At 51.6% G+C, this 13,787-nt stretch overlaps 3 protein-coding genes across 4 annotated transcripts; 1 reads left to right on the forward strand and 2 right to left on the reverse strand.

Moving 5' to 3' along the window:
* Window positions 1-5: 5 nt before the first annotated feature.
* On the forward strand, window positions 6-12,815 carry LOC122618439 (2-oxoglutarate dehydrogenase, mitochondrial). 2 transcript variants are annotated; one of them, XM_043794882.1, is made up of 9 exons: window positions 8-367; window positions 421-784; window positions 845-917; window positions 974-2,099; window positions 2,153-2,307; window positions 2,369-3,266; window positions 3,325-3,479; window positions 11,921-12,162; window positions 12,220-12,815. In XM_043794882.1, exons 1-9 carry the CDS (start codon window positions 140-142, stop codon window positions 12,714-12,716), a joined length of 3,738 nt encoding a protein of 1,245 aa, XP_043650817.1. In that variant the 5' UTR covers window positions 8-139; the 3' UTR covers window positions 12,717-12,815. The 2 variants fall into 2 exon arrangements, with proteins under 2 accessions (XP_043650816.1, XP_043650817.1); XM_043794881.1 differs by having other exon boundaries at window positions 6-367; window positions 11,921-12,815.
* Window positions 5,880-11,043, reverse strand: LOC122618438 (titin). Its single transcript, XM_043794880.1, has one exon. The coding sequence runs from the start codon at window positions 10,937-10,939 to the stop codon at window positions 6,206-6,208; it is 4,734 nt and encodes a 1,577-aa protein (XP_043650815.1). The 5' UTR covers window positions 10,940-11,043; the 3' UTR covers window positions 5,880-6,205.
* Window positions 12,771-13,686, reverse strand: LOC122618446 (protein OPI10 homolog). The gene is made up of 2 exons (XM_043794890.1): window positions 13,134-13,686; window positions 12,771-13,045 (listed from the first exon to the last, which is right to left on the reverse strand). The coding sequence occupies exons 1-2, from the start codon at window positions 13,527-13,529 to the stop codon at window positions 12,848-12,850; spliced, it is 594 nt and encodes a 197-aa protein (XP_043650825.1). The 5' UTR covers window positions 13,530-13,686; the 3' UTR covers window positions 12,771-12,847.
* Window positions 13,687-13,787: the final 101 nt, after the last annotated feature.

Consider the following 13,787-nt stretch of genomic DNA (forward strand, 5'->3'; position numbering starts at 1 on the left):
AATCTCAGCATGTCTTGCCAGAAGTGGTTCACCACTACTAATTTGAGTTGAACTCAGAAGTTTCTAAGCCTTCGGTTGGAAGGGTTCCTAAGCACTAAATTCAAAATTTTACAGGTATTTCGGTAGACTCTTGTAGAAGATGAACCAATGTCGGCTAAGGAGCCTTGTGCGGATCAGAAGGAGCTTGGCGCTGGGTCTGCGAGGAACTGACCACCACATCCTCGCCCGTCAAGCCCTCCGCACCATTCAAACGACCGCACAGGGGTGTGGTTTCCACGATCTGGACTCCTTCGCCAATGGATGCAGTGCAGCCTACATCGAAGGTCTCTATAACAAGTGGAAGCGCAATCCCAAGTCCGTGGATGAGGTGAGCTGTTTAACGACGTTCCTTTTTATTTATTCAATTGAATCTATGCCTAGTCCTGGAACGAGCTCTTCAGCGGCAATGATCGGACCACCGCCAAGAGACGTCCCCTTCCGGCATCGCACCACCGGAAGTACAGACGTCCTCCGGTTGAAAGGACAGCGATGAAGGCGCGTTCGGGCGCGAGGACGGCTTCTGGCGGTGCATCTGCAGCTCCAGCTGCGCCACCCAGTGACTGGAAGAACATTGATGACCACCACGTGATTCAGGCCATCATCCGTGCCTATCAATCGCGCGGTCATTTGGCCGCCGATCTGGATCCCTTGGGTATTGTTGGTCCTAAAAAGGTAACGTCGGTGGATGGAACCCAGCGGCATGCTGCCAGGGAGGTGCTTCGGCAGCATTACTCCTATATATTTAGTAAGCTGAATGTCATGGCTAGTGGGTATCTATAACCGAATCCATATACCTTTATCGCAGATGATCTCAATGCCATGTTCAAGTTGCCCTCATCCACAATGATAGGCGGTGATCAGCAGTTCCTCACACTAAAGTAAGTTTCCAATAGATGCAACCCATCGTGAAATTAATAAGTTACTTTTTCACCAGAGAGATCCTGGATCGCTTGGAGCGCATCTACTGCGGCCACATCGGAGTGGAGTACATGCAGATCACGTCGTTGACGAAGACCAACTGGATACGCGACCGTTTCGAGAAGCCTGGTGGGCTGGACCTGACCAAGGAGGAAAAGAAGCTCCTGCTTGAGCGCCTCACTCGCTCGACGGGATTCGAAAACTTCCTGGCGAAGAAGTTTTCGTCGGAGAAGCGTTTCGGACTGGAGGGCTGCGACATTATGATACCCTGTATAAAGGAGGTGGTTGACCGGGCTACGAAGCAGGGCGTGGAGTCAATCTTAATTGGAATGGCACATCGAGGACGCCTCAATGTCCTGGCCAACATCTGCCGCAAGCCCATTGCAGACATCCTGTCTCAGTTCCACGGCCTGAAGGCCACCGACTCCGGATCCGGGGACGTTAAGTACCATCTGGGGGTGTTTCAAGAGCGACTCAACCGACAGACAAACCGTATGGTGCGCATCACCGTGGTGGCGAATCCCTCGCACTTGGAGCACGTCAACCCGGTGCTCCTAGGTAAAGCCCGGGCGGAGATGTTCCAGCGCGGAGACACGTGTGGCAGCAAGGTGATGCCCATCATCATCCATGGAGATGCCTCCTTCTCCGGGCAGGGCGTGGTCTACGAATCGATGCACCTCTCCGACCTGCCCAGCTACACCACTTACGGCACCATTCACATCGTCTCCAACAACCAGGTGGGCTTCACGACAGATCCGCGTTTCTCCCGCTCCTCGCGCTATTGCACGGACGTTGCCAAAGTGGTGAATGCTCCGATACTGCACGTGAACGCCGACGATCCGGAGGCTTGCGTCCAGTGCGCTCGCATTGTCACCGACTACCGGACACGGTTTAGGAAGGACGTGGTCATTGACATAGTTGGCTACCGCCGCAACGGGCACAACGAGGCGGATGAACCCATGTTCACCCAGCCGCTGATGTACCAGCGCATACGGAAACTGAAGCCATGCCTCCAGCTCTACGCGGATAAGTTGATCAAGGAGGGCGTCGTCACGGACAGCGAGTTCAAGGCAATGGTGTCCAACTACGAGAAAATCTGCGAGGACGCTTGGACCAAGTCCAAGGCCGTCAAGAGCATAAAGGTGAGTCGATTAGCTTTGCCTATTTGCGTCATCTAACTGGCCATCTTGCGCAGTACTCCTCCTGGATCGACTCTCCCTGGCCGGGATTCTTCGAGGGCCGCGATCGACTGAAACTGTGCCCCACTGGCGTCAGCACGGACACCCTGAAGACGATTGGCGACATGTTCTCGAGTCCTCCGCCGCCGGAGCACAAGTTTGAGGCGCACAAGTGAGTACAGAATGGCAATGATTATGATGTTGTGGGTTATATTCCTTACCATCCTGTCTAGGGGCATCCTCCGCATACTCGCCCAGCGCACGCAGATGGTGCAGGACAAAGTGGCCGACTGGTCGCTGGGCGAGGCCTTCGCCTTCGGCTCGCTCCTTAAGGAGGGCATCCATGTTCGACTATCCGGCCAGGATGTGGAGCGCGGCACCTTTTCGCACCGGCACCACGTCCTGCACCACCAGGCGGAAGACAAGGTGGTGTACAACTCACTGGATCACCTCTATCCCGACCAGGCGCCCTACTCCGTTTGCAACAGCTCCCTGTCAGAGTGTGCGGTCCTTGGTTTCGAGCACGGCTACTCCATGGCCAGTCCCCATGCACTGGTCATTTGGGAAGGCCAGTTTGGGGACTTCTGCAACACGGCGCAGTGCATCATCGACACGTTCATAGCCAGCGGCGAGACCAAGTGGGTGCGCCAGTCCGGAGTCGTCATGTTGCTGCCACACAGCATGGAGGGCATGGGTCCGGAGCACTCTTCCGGCCGGATGGAGCGCTTCCTGCAGATGAGCGACGACGATCCGGACGTGTATCCAGACACCTGCGACGCCGACTTTGTGGCTCGCCAGCTGATGAGCGTCAACTGGATTGTGACGAACCTCTCCACACCCGCAAATCTGTTCCACTGCCTGCGCCGACAGGTGAATATGGGCTTCCGAAAGCCGCTGATTAACTTCTCGCCCAAGTCACTGCTCCGCCATCCGCTGGCACGAAGTCCCTTCAAGGATTTCAATGAGTGCAGCTCCTTCCAGCGCCTCATCCCCGACAAAGGACCCGCTGGCAAAAAGCCCGAGGGCGTCAAGAAGCTGGTCTTCTGTTCGGGAAAGGTCTACTACGATCTCTTCAAGGAGCGCGACGATCACCAGCAGGTGGAGACGGTGGCCCTGGTGAGGGTGGAACAGGTGAGACATCTTACATCGCCTCTTGTACGTGATAACCATGATTCCCCGAATCCTCCAGCTCTGTCCCTTCCCCTACGACCTGATCAGCCAGCAGCTGGAGCTGTATCCCAAGGCGGAGTTGCTGTGGGCCCAGGAGGAGCACAAGAACAATGGCGGCTGGTTCTACGTGCAGCCACGTTTCGACACGGCGCTCCTCAAGAACGAAAAAGAATCGTAAGTCCCACATAGTACACCGTCACACCGTCTCTCAAATGCCAAGGTGCAATGCCAGGCCTTGGGCTACTCCCCTTTGGGTGATTCAATTCAGGTGCGATTAGCGTTGACGCACCTTCAGAGTGTCAATCGGTGTTGGTGACGCCTCCTCCGCGGCCACCTCTCGCATCGATCGACTCCCCAGATCCCGAGGTGGCAAGATGGCGGCGGGCTGCGTCATGGTGATGGCGATTAGCGATGGTGACACCCGAGCCAAAAGCATGCCAACCGCAGAGGTTTTCGCTTTGATACCCAGTGTTTGTCGAGCAGGAAGGGGTATATTTGAATAGTCTAGATGAAAGAAATCTATCCAATGATTTAAAACAGTTCTCTTTAAATCCTTTTCCGCAACTCAAATACTAATTTACTTGCTCTTAGTCGAGTAAGTTAGTGCATATGGTACTTGGTCAAAGTGCTAGGCACTAATCAGTGTCACTAGTTGAGTGTTGATTTTCTTCTGTAATCAAACGTGTGCCAAGGTTATTCTGCCCCAAAGATATTTAGAAACATGCAGACCGCTTGTGTAAACTCTGCCAAATATATAGTTGTTTAGTCTTCGGGTGGTGTAACGCACTTGGCCTCGCCAGAGTTCATCTGGCGCCCCCGGAAAGTTCGTTTCCCTGGTCAGGTGATTCTCCGAGCTGATGGGCACAATAAATAAGGTCTAGTTAGCTAGTAAATTATGCGGCTATGTCGCTCTGAAACGATTAATTGCGGTCTGCTGAAGGCTCCAATAATTTGTTCAATTTGGCAACTGCGTTGTTAGTAATTGGCCCGGTCCGAACGACCTCGTTGCAGATCGCCGACAGCCATGTCGATGTTGGACATCGCATTGTGCTCGCAGAGAACTGGCGCAAGGAACTTGGCACAGATTCGCGGCGTTTGATACAGAATCCCCGCCTCCCCGAGTACCACCCCTTTACCCGCCTTGCAGACGATATAGATTATAGATATTGTATCTCGCCTCTCCACCAAAATCGTATTCGCATGCGGACCCCAACAATGGTTCCTAATAACGCCAGTGCTGCGCTAGATTTCTGCGCTGATTTATGGAAAACAATATTGCCGCCCCGACCACAAACGAGAACAACAACACGTCTAGGGAAAATTCAAAATAATATTATGTAGGAAAGAGATATATGATTTCATGTGTAACCGCCCGCGAGGACTTTCTTCTCTGCACTTGAAATCTTTGATGTCGATGCTGCGGATGTTTCGGTCTTCATAAGTGTTCCCAACTATCGCTCAACTCGAAATTCCGAACATATAGAATGAAATGTGCTTTGTTTTTCAATTGCTTCGCGCAAATATGTGCGTGCACTGGAAACAATGGGTCTTATAAATAGTGCAGATCTAAGCAATCTCTTCCCTTTTCGTTTTGGAGCTCCTCTTCCATATATACACCTGGTTCAAATTTATTTATTATAATTACCTGATTGTTTAAGAAAAGTCAAGATGTACATCCTTTGTTTGCCGTTCTGCATTATTTATGCGACAGGCTCGCGACAACAGACATGATGTGTGATTTCTTCCGGTGTACTCGTTACCAGACACACATAATGTCTTGATCGCACATATAGTACAGTACTCGGTTGCCAGCCCCGAGAATTGAATGAAAATCCCGCCAGAGGCCTTAGGAATGTAGCATATTCGCAGGTCCGCGCCCACTATATGATGGCATGCCTCATTCCCAATCCCATTCCGAGTGCGATTCCCTTGCCCCTCGCCGATTCCCCGAGCGATATGTTCGTATATGTTTATGGGTGGCATGTGCGATGTGTGTTTTCCGAGTTTCTTTGTTGTTTTTGTCAGCGCGAATTAAAATCTCAGATAATTGCGAGAGATTCTCGCTAAGAATTCCTATAGCGCCGAGCCAAACGCCTTGACAATCAATTATGAGAAATGTCCGATGATCTTGGACGGAATGTTTTTGTTTCGTTTTCTATACGTATGTGAATCCGAGTATATCCAAGTCTCTAATGCAGGCCACTGCACGCCAAATCCCGCCAAAGTTTTATTAATGGCACGCATTTCTCTGCGAATGATTTGGGCACTTGGCTATATGGATATGGACACTGATGGAGTGGGTGGCATTTAATGGCGACCGCTGATGGAGCTGTTTGCGCCGCCTGACCCTGGAGGGTTCCACTATTCATTCATCGGATTGGTCAGTTTGGTCAGATTGGCCAGATAGGCTTTATAAATAAACCGGACAACGAGGGGGGAATCGAGAATCGAAAATCGCGGGAAGCATCAATCGCCGACTGGCTAGCATCGGAATAAACAGATCCATAAAAGTTTTATGAGTAATTGGCTTTGGAGCGGCCCGAAATAGAAACGCCTCGCATAACTGAAATATTCTTCGCTTTATTTATCGGTAAATAGATTGTTTTTGTTTATAATTACACATACAGATTATACTTAGATGTAAACGAAGGCCTGGAATAAGTTACACTAAACACTAGGATATATAAGACTAGGCTACAAAGCTACTGCTCTACATAGATATATGTACATATAGACTGACGACTGACTAGGACGAATCACTATAACGTAACTGAATGTCGAGTTGAGATCCTTAAAAAATTACCTCGCATGGCGGACAATTTTTTAATGGCACTCAAAGATGGCTGCACACTGGACACCACTGGGTGGGATTTTTGGTGGACTCGGTGGTCTGCTGGTGCCTACACCATGTTCCATATGCTGTAGCTGGCCGCCCGGCGCTCCTCCTCGGCCACCTGCTCGTAGTCGATCTCCAGGTACTCCTTGGTGCCGAACCGCACCTTCCGCCCGGTGTACTTCTTGATGTAGCTGACATGGGCGGGCACCTCTTTGCCCTCGATCTCCAGCTTGTACGAGATGCTCGTGATCCGCTCGAGCACTCGGCCGCGTTTCCAGCGCACCTGCGTCTTGCGGTAGCGCTCTGCGTAGAGCACCAGGTCACCGATCTTGTACTCCCGTACATGCAGGCAGGATTTGAGTTCTTTGAGGGTCTCGGGCTCGGGCTCCTCCGCGGACGCCTTGGTGTCCTCCTCGTCGTCCGTCACGTAGGCTATGGCCCGCTCGATGGTCTCCACCTCCGGGATGGCGGGCTCCTCGGGCTCCGGCTGCAGGAAGAAGGTGTCGCCGACGGAGAGGCGGCGTTTCTGTCGCTTGATGATCACCTTCTTTTTGATCTTGCGCGGCTTCTTGGGCTGCGGCGCAGGCTCGACTTCAGGTTCCGGTTCCGGTTCGACCTCCTCATGAACTTCGCTTTCGGCAGTTGATTCCTCCACTGGCTCTTCAGGCTTCGGGGTATCCTCAGCTGCAATCGGTGCCTTTTTCGTCTCCTCCTTTGGTTTCACTTGCTTCTTGGGCGGAGTGAGCTTGTTGATCCTGGACGACAGCTCGTTGATCTTGTTCCTGTCGCGCAGTATGTTGCTCAGCTTGCTGGGGTCATGCTTCTCCTGCTTCTCCTGTTTCTCCTGCTTTTCGGGCTCCTTGTCAATGGAATTCTTGCGCACCAGCTTCTTCAGGTGCGTGGGCTTCTTCTTCACGAGCGCCTCCTGGTTCTTGGCCCCATCGTGGGGCTGCTCGACCGTCTCGATCTTGACGGGCTGCACCGGTCCGGCGAGTACTTTCAGCTCCGGCATGGTGGCTAGACTGTCGCCGGGAGGCGGCTGCTCTCCGGCTTTTGTAGCTTCGGCGGACGACTGTGCCCGCTGCTCTGGCGATGACTCTTCGTGCCTCAATGTCGCTGCTATTTGCGGCGCAATGTCAGCGCCGATGGCCACCTGTTGCGGCGTCGCTGGCACCAGCGCCTCCTGATCGATGGGTTCCTTGGACTCGGGCAATGGATCTTGTGGGGCTGCGGTTGCTGCCGGCGCCACCAGCACCGTTTCACCCACCAACTCCGCTAGTTTCAGGCTGGCGCGTCTGCTTCGATCGCCTGCTGGCGCTTGATTGCCAATCGCCGGATCGGCATCGATCTCTGATTGTGCCGCTGGTGTGGCAGTTGTCGCCGGTGTTGCCGCTGCTGCAACTACAACTGGTGCTGCAGTCGCGGCTGTTCCTTGGTCGCTCTTGGCACTGGGCAACTTGGCTGGCACCGCGGTGACCTCTGGCGTAGCCAATTGTTCACTGGTGGCCGTCTCCTTCTCCTCGGCTATCGCTGCCGTTTCCCTCGAGTTGCCAATGCAATCTTTTGTTGTCGATGATGCTGCTCTCGGGGATGTGGATGTGGTTGCGGTTGTGCATGGGGCAGCCGTGTCGCCCATTAATTTCTGCTTCTTCTTGCGCTTGACAATCGCCTCCGAGTCGGAGGGTCGCCGCTGAGTGATGAGAACGTCGCTCTGCTCGACGGCCGGCTCCACCTTGATCTTGGATGGTTCCACGGCGGCGATCGAGGCCCGTCTGGGGTTCTTCACCTTCACGATGACTTTCTTCTTCGTCTTGGACGGTTGAGGCGATGTGGGTGACTCATCTGGCGGTGACACTTCAACTGTTTCAGATGGTTTGCTCTGGGACACATCTTTTGTTTTGTTTACTTCTGTGGTTTCTTTGGGTTCTGATTCCTTGGGAGTCGCTTCCTTGTGGCTGTCTCTGTTTGGAGAGACCCGCTTAATAGTTTCCTCCTTGGTAGCTGGCTCCTTGGGGCTAACATCCTTGACAGGTTTCGACTTGAGTTCGCTCTGCACCTTGGCCAGAAACTCAATTTTGGCCTGGGTTTTGCTCTTCTCGGGTTGCTTGACTGGTTCTGCTGTCTTCGGTAGTTCTCCGTTTATTTTTGGCGGTTCTTCTTTTACCACTGAGATTTTAGGGTCTCTTGATTCTTTAGCATGAGATTTTAATACATCCTCCCCAAGTTGCACCTCCTGTGGTTCAACATTTTTAATTAATTTTATAGGGAGGTTATCCTTTTTAGCATCCACATTATCAAGATCCTTCGGCAACTTTTCATCTTTGTTCTCCAGCTCTTTCGTTACTTGACAGTCATTTGTTTCTTCTTTTTTACTGACATCGATCTCCTTGCTCATATCCTTTTCATTAGTTTTTATTTCTTGGCTTGCATTGAGTGGCTGCCTTCCAACTGCTCGGACTTCCCGATCTACTGAATCTTCCAAGAGCTCCCTAGCAAAGGGTGTCTGTTCTCTGTGCACCTTAGTTTCCTTAGCTTGTTCATTAGTGGAATCCGCCTTTTCTTCCCGATTCCCTTTTTCCTTGGAGGCATCTACCAGTTCCCCTCCAGCTTGCTCCTTTTCCTCCTCGGCCTCATCGAAGTAGCTGCGTCGCCGCACTTTCTTCACAAAGCGAAAGCTCACTGGAGCAGGTTGATCTCCACCTGGTGTTGACTGAGTCTGCTCCGCCGCAGATTCCGCCTCGCTCTCCGTGCTGTACTGCTTGAGCACTCCCTTCACCTCGCTGAGGGCACCGGAGATCCTGGCCTTAAGCTTGTTCAGTCGCTCGATCACATCCTCGGGCTTCTCCTCCACGGAATCCTGCGAGCGAACGCGTCGCTGGCGCCGCAGACGTGTCCTTTCCGGTAGTACAGAATCCACATCAACGGAGGAGGTGCTGTCGCGGCTGATGGAGGAGCGCTTTATGTCGGCCAGCAGCGGAGCATGGGTAGCGGGAGCAGTCGGCTCCACATTGCGTATACGACTCGTGGCACCCAGTCTGGTGACTGGCGACTCCGGACGCGGACTCCTGCTGGGCAGTGCTGGACTGGCTGTCTTCATCTCGTACTTCATCTCGCTGGGCTGCTGCTCTATGGCGCTAGTATTGTTGTTGTCATCCGCCGGTTCCGTCGGCTGATCCAGTTGCTCGGCGGGATAAGCCTCGACCGTTTCTGTCTCCCGCTCCTCGCTGACTTTGCTTACGGTCATGTCCGCTCCGACGGCCGCCTCGCTCCAAAGGTTACCCGTCTCCGGATGGCCACAGATCAGTTCGATGGCTTCGGTCAAAAGGTCGAGCAGCTCCCAGTCCCAGTCCCAGTCCCAATCCCAGTTCCTCTCGGCGAGGAAGACGCGCACGGAGCTTTTCAGTAATTCTATATTTGGCAGAGTTCGATGCGCGTTCGGATTTGGATTCGGGTTCGGATTTGGGTTGCGCTCGCGGGTCAGTTGCCGACCGAGATCCACGTCCACTTGCTCTGGCGACGATTCGCGGGCGTCTGAGAGATCGCCGGACTGCTGGTGGTTGCTATTCCGATTTAGATTCTGATTTTGGTGCTGTTGCTGCTGCTGCTGCTGGCGATTTTGATGGTGATGGTGATGCTGTTGCCCATAGCCATCTATTGTCTGCTCCCTGGCCAAACATATTGACTGCTGCTCGCGATCTCTCATATTGGGCTCATTATGATCTTCGGCCTTCTCTAATTTGCTTTGCTCGCATATTTCGCGTTTATTTTTGGCCCCATCCATGGCGTCGTCGTTGGTTTTGTGGTCGTGTCGCCGCTGGCCGAAGGCGTCATTAAGATTTTCCGCCTGTTGATGCTCGATTTCCCTTGCCACGTTCAAGTTTAATGCGAATGCGAATGCTTCTGCTTCTGCCGCCGCCGTCTGCTCCTCGGCCTCGAGTTCATTATCAAGCATCGGCGGCACCTTATGTACACCAGCTCCTCCACCTTCGCCATCTATTTCGTCTATTTTGTCTATTTCGGTGACTTTGTCGAGGCCCGGCTGCGTCATTGTTGTTGTGGCGGCGGTGGGTGGATGTGGATGAGGATGAGGATATGCGGGGCCATCTTCAGGCATTGCTCGATAATTGGGAAAGCTAACAAATCGTTTTTTAATTATGGGAAATTCCTGGGGCGCCTGCACAGCGGGTGAGCTAGCCACCTGTCCGCGTCGGGTCATGGTGGTGCTCATTTCTGGGAAATAGCCGTCGGAATTCTTGCGGGGCAATTGCAGCAGTCTGGGAAAGTTCATCTGCCACGGGGCGTATACTTGATGTATGGGGAATCGCGCTGTGTGCGGTGCGTAAACTTCATATGGGCTGAATGCTTGAAATTCGTCTAAAATTCTTTGGTTCTCTGCTTCTTTCTGGCTCTTAAAAGCTACATCCCATATAAACAAGGGAAATCCTTGGTTGATCCTTGAATTCAGATGCAAGGGAAACTTTCCTGCATGTGTTGGTTGGTAGTATGGCTGGCAGACTTCCATGTTCCGGCTTCCATTCGAGTGATTCATGGGGAAGCTGCTCGGCCAAGTGATTCCTTGGCCAACCGGAAATTGCCCTGCCATTCCGAGCACTTCCGGCGCCGCCTTTGACCAACAAAACACGGCTGACTCAGCGCCCTGATTTGCGATGCCATCAACAAGCCACTGCGAATTATGAATATTATTATTAGCCGCTGCCTGCGACATTAATGTCGTCTGCTCCTCCGCCTCCAACTTCCCCGATTCCTCCGCCAAATTCGACTGCTGCGTGTTTGTCATCTTGTGGGCGTGGCCGTGGATCTTGCTCTCCTGCTGACCTATTGTCGTGGGCAACACGCGACCAAAGCGGGCTTATTCCACCGATCACTATCGACTATGTTTCACTCAACACGTTGCAAGCGAAACTGGCGCAATCCGTCGGCGGCTGCACCGTGATCCGTCTATCTCAATCCGTTCCCAGTGGCTGCGCCTCGCTGGCAACCATCCGATCATTGATCAGTCTGCAATCTATGTAATCGTGCGGCGTCTGATGAGCAGAATTAATAAGCCTCGAATTGATAATGCCCTGCATTCAAAACATTTCTATCTATAAGATAAATATAGGTATTTGTTTCTCAAGAAAAATTATCAGTGTTTATAATTTCATAAACAATAATATATTTATAATAATGTTCTCTCAGCCAATGTAAACTTAATTTTATTATCATGGCAGTGATAAAATATATGCTATTCGTTTATAAAAATAATCTCCCTTCCCTCCACTCAGCAATTAGTAGATATCTTATGAATGTTTGGATAGGTCTAGATTAAATGTATAAAAACATGCTAGTTCTATCTTAGCCAACTTAAATAACTATACATGGTTCCTCCTATGTATCCTTTGTTTCTTTAAGTATTCTCTTGAATCAACTACAGGGCATATCAATGTTGATAGATCTTGTAAAACAATAGAAATCAAAGTTTGGTCAGGAGAGGTCGCGCGTGTTTCGGCTGCTGGGCAGACCGAGGAGCGCTCTTGTAGCCGTCTATATGCACATAGGGTCTACTATATAGCCTAAATATATATGTCAGCTTGCCAAATTGCTTTTTTGCGGGCCACAAAAAGAACGACAGAGAGACCGAATAAAAATCAGCTCGCGTCGTCCACCGACAATGCTATTGTTTAAATAGATCACTGAGCACGGCGCTATTTGGGTGACGTGGGGAAATACTGGGTGTCCATTAAAGAGTTCTAATCCCATTCTGTTTTTTTCCTTGCAGCCGCTGCATCTCCTACCGCGGACGACCGCCCAGCTCGTCGCCAGCGACGGGCAACAAGGTGCAGCACTACTCCGAGTACAAGGCCCTGATCAAGAGCGTCTTTGGAGAGCTGACCCCGGAGAACAAGAAGCGTCTCGAGGAGCAGATCAAAAAGCAGCAAGCTAAGGCCAAGGCGGATGCCCAATCGAAACCCAGTACTAAGCCACCATCAACTCCACCGAAGGGCGGCTCTTCGCCACCAGGTAAGGGCGGATCTGGAGGAAAAAAGAGATCCGATTCGTCTGCATCTGCGTCCACAGCTCCTACAGGTCCACAACCCCGTAAGCCATTGATTAGTATGCCAAGTAGACCTCCAAGGGGGGGTAAGCAGAGATCCGGTTCGGCTCCAGCTCCTGATGTGGTTGATGAAGCTTCAGCTGCTCGAAATACGGAACCAGATTCTCTTGCACACGATGGCGCGTCACCGTCAGCCTGGAAGAGGTCGGGCTCGGCTCCAGCACCGAGCTTAGCTCCCAGGGCATCAGCCTCTCGGAGTCCATCGAAGGCACAGACTTATAGGAACCCACTATCACCTGCTCACGACGGAGTTGCGCCATCCACCAGGCAAAAATCATCAAGCAAGAAGAGGTTGGGGTCGGCTCCAGCTCCGACGCCATCTTCTCATGGATCATTCAGGAATGCGCCCTCCAATCCAGAGTTCATAAAGCGCAGACCAGCAAAAGATTCCGGAAGTAGAAGTAAAACACAAAGAAATCCCGAGGAGTCGGAGTTGGACCCAACAAAACCAGAGCACTAGTCTAGATCCATTGCATTAACCTTAGTAAGTCCACCAATAAAGACAGGTAGTAGATACAGAAAGAATATAAATATAAAACTTTACTTGTAATATCAACAACTTTCGGAGGCGATACCTCCATTGTCTTGTGCTCAGTACTTCCAAAAGTTTGGGTTCTGTTCCATGCGACGCTGGAAATTCGTATACCAGTTCTGGACGACGGAGAACGGCACGAAGGTCTCGCTCGAGATGGGCGGAATGTCTCTGGCTGCCACTCCGAAGCTGGAGGCGTAGTTGAAGAAGTTCTCCAGCATTCGCTGGCCAAATTGTTTGTTGTCGTTGGCAGTGGACTGAAAATTGGAAAAGGGGTGAATTATTAGTATCAGTAAGAAAGAAAGTAAGACAGGTATTAGATATCTGCTTATCTTCGGAACTTACCACGGCTGGCGTCTGCTGGGCCACCGTTAGCTCGGGTTCGAGGGAAACTCCAATCTGTGCGATGTGTGAGATCTCCTGGCTGCCGAAGACCATCCCGTGTGCCTGGGCCTCCAGCTCGTGGCTCTTCTTCAGCTGGGCGATCTTGAAGATGGCGGAGGGCTTGTTGTTGTTTATGTGTCCCAGGTACTGCCATGTGGGTGCTGCGTTCGCGTCCGGCCAGCTGAAGTATATCGCGGCGGAGGTGCCAACGGGCAGGGGCGAAACTCCGGTGAGGAATACTACCAAGTAGTTGACGGAGTCTATGTCGGGCACATTCACAAGCAGCTTGGTGGCGTCCACGGCCACAAAATCGGATTGGGGCAGGCGTCCAGAGACTATCAGACCAAACAGCGACATCTTCGAGCGGTGGACTATTCCAGAATTCAGATATGCCGGCTTTCTTGAGGGAGGAGATAAATGGAGATGCGCGAGGTGAACTAGCTCAATTATGATTTTACTTTAAATGTTGTACAGACACAGCCTACTACGTATCTGAAATTAATATACTGCAGCATATTCGAATTTGTGTGTTCCATATTTTTAAACTTAAATGCATGCTCTTAAATCAAAGAAATACGTAAGTATATTTGATTTAAAATGGAACTAGTTCAGCTG

This window comes from Drosophila teissieri, chromosome 3L (genome assembly GCF_016746235.2).
Source record: "Drosophila teissieri strain GT53w chromosome 3L, Prin_Dtei_1.1, whole genome shotgun sequence".
Lineage (NCBI taxonomy): Eukaryota > Metazoa > Arthropoda > Insecta > Diptera > Drosophilidae > Drosophila > Drosophila teissieri.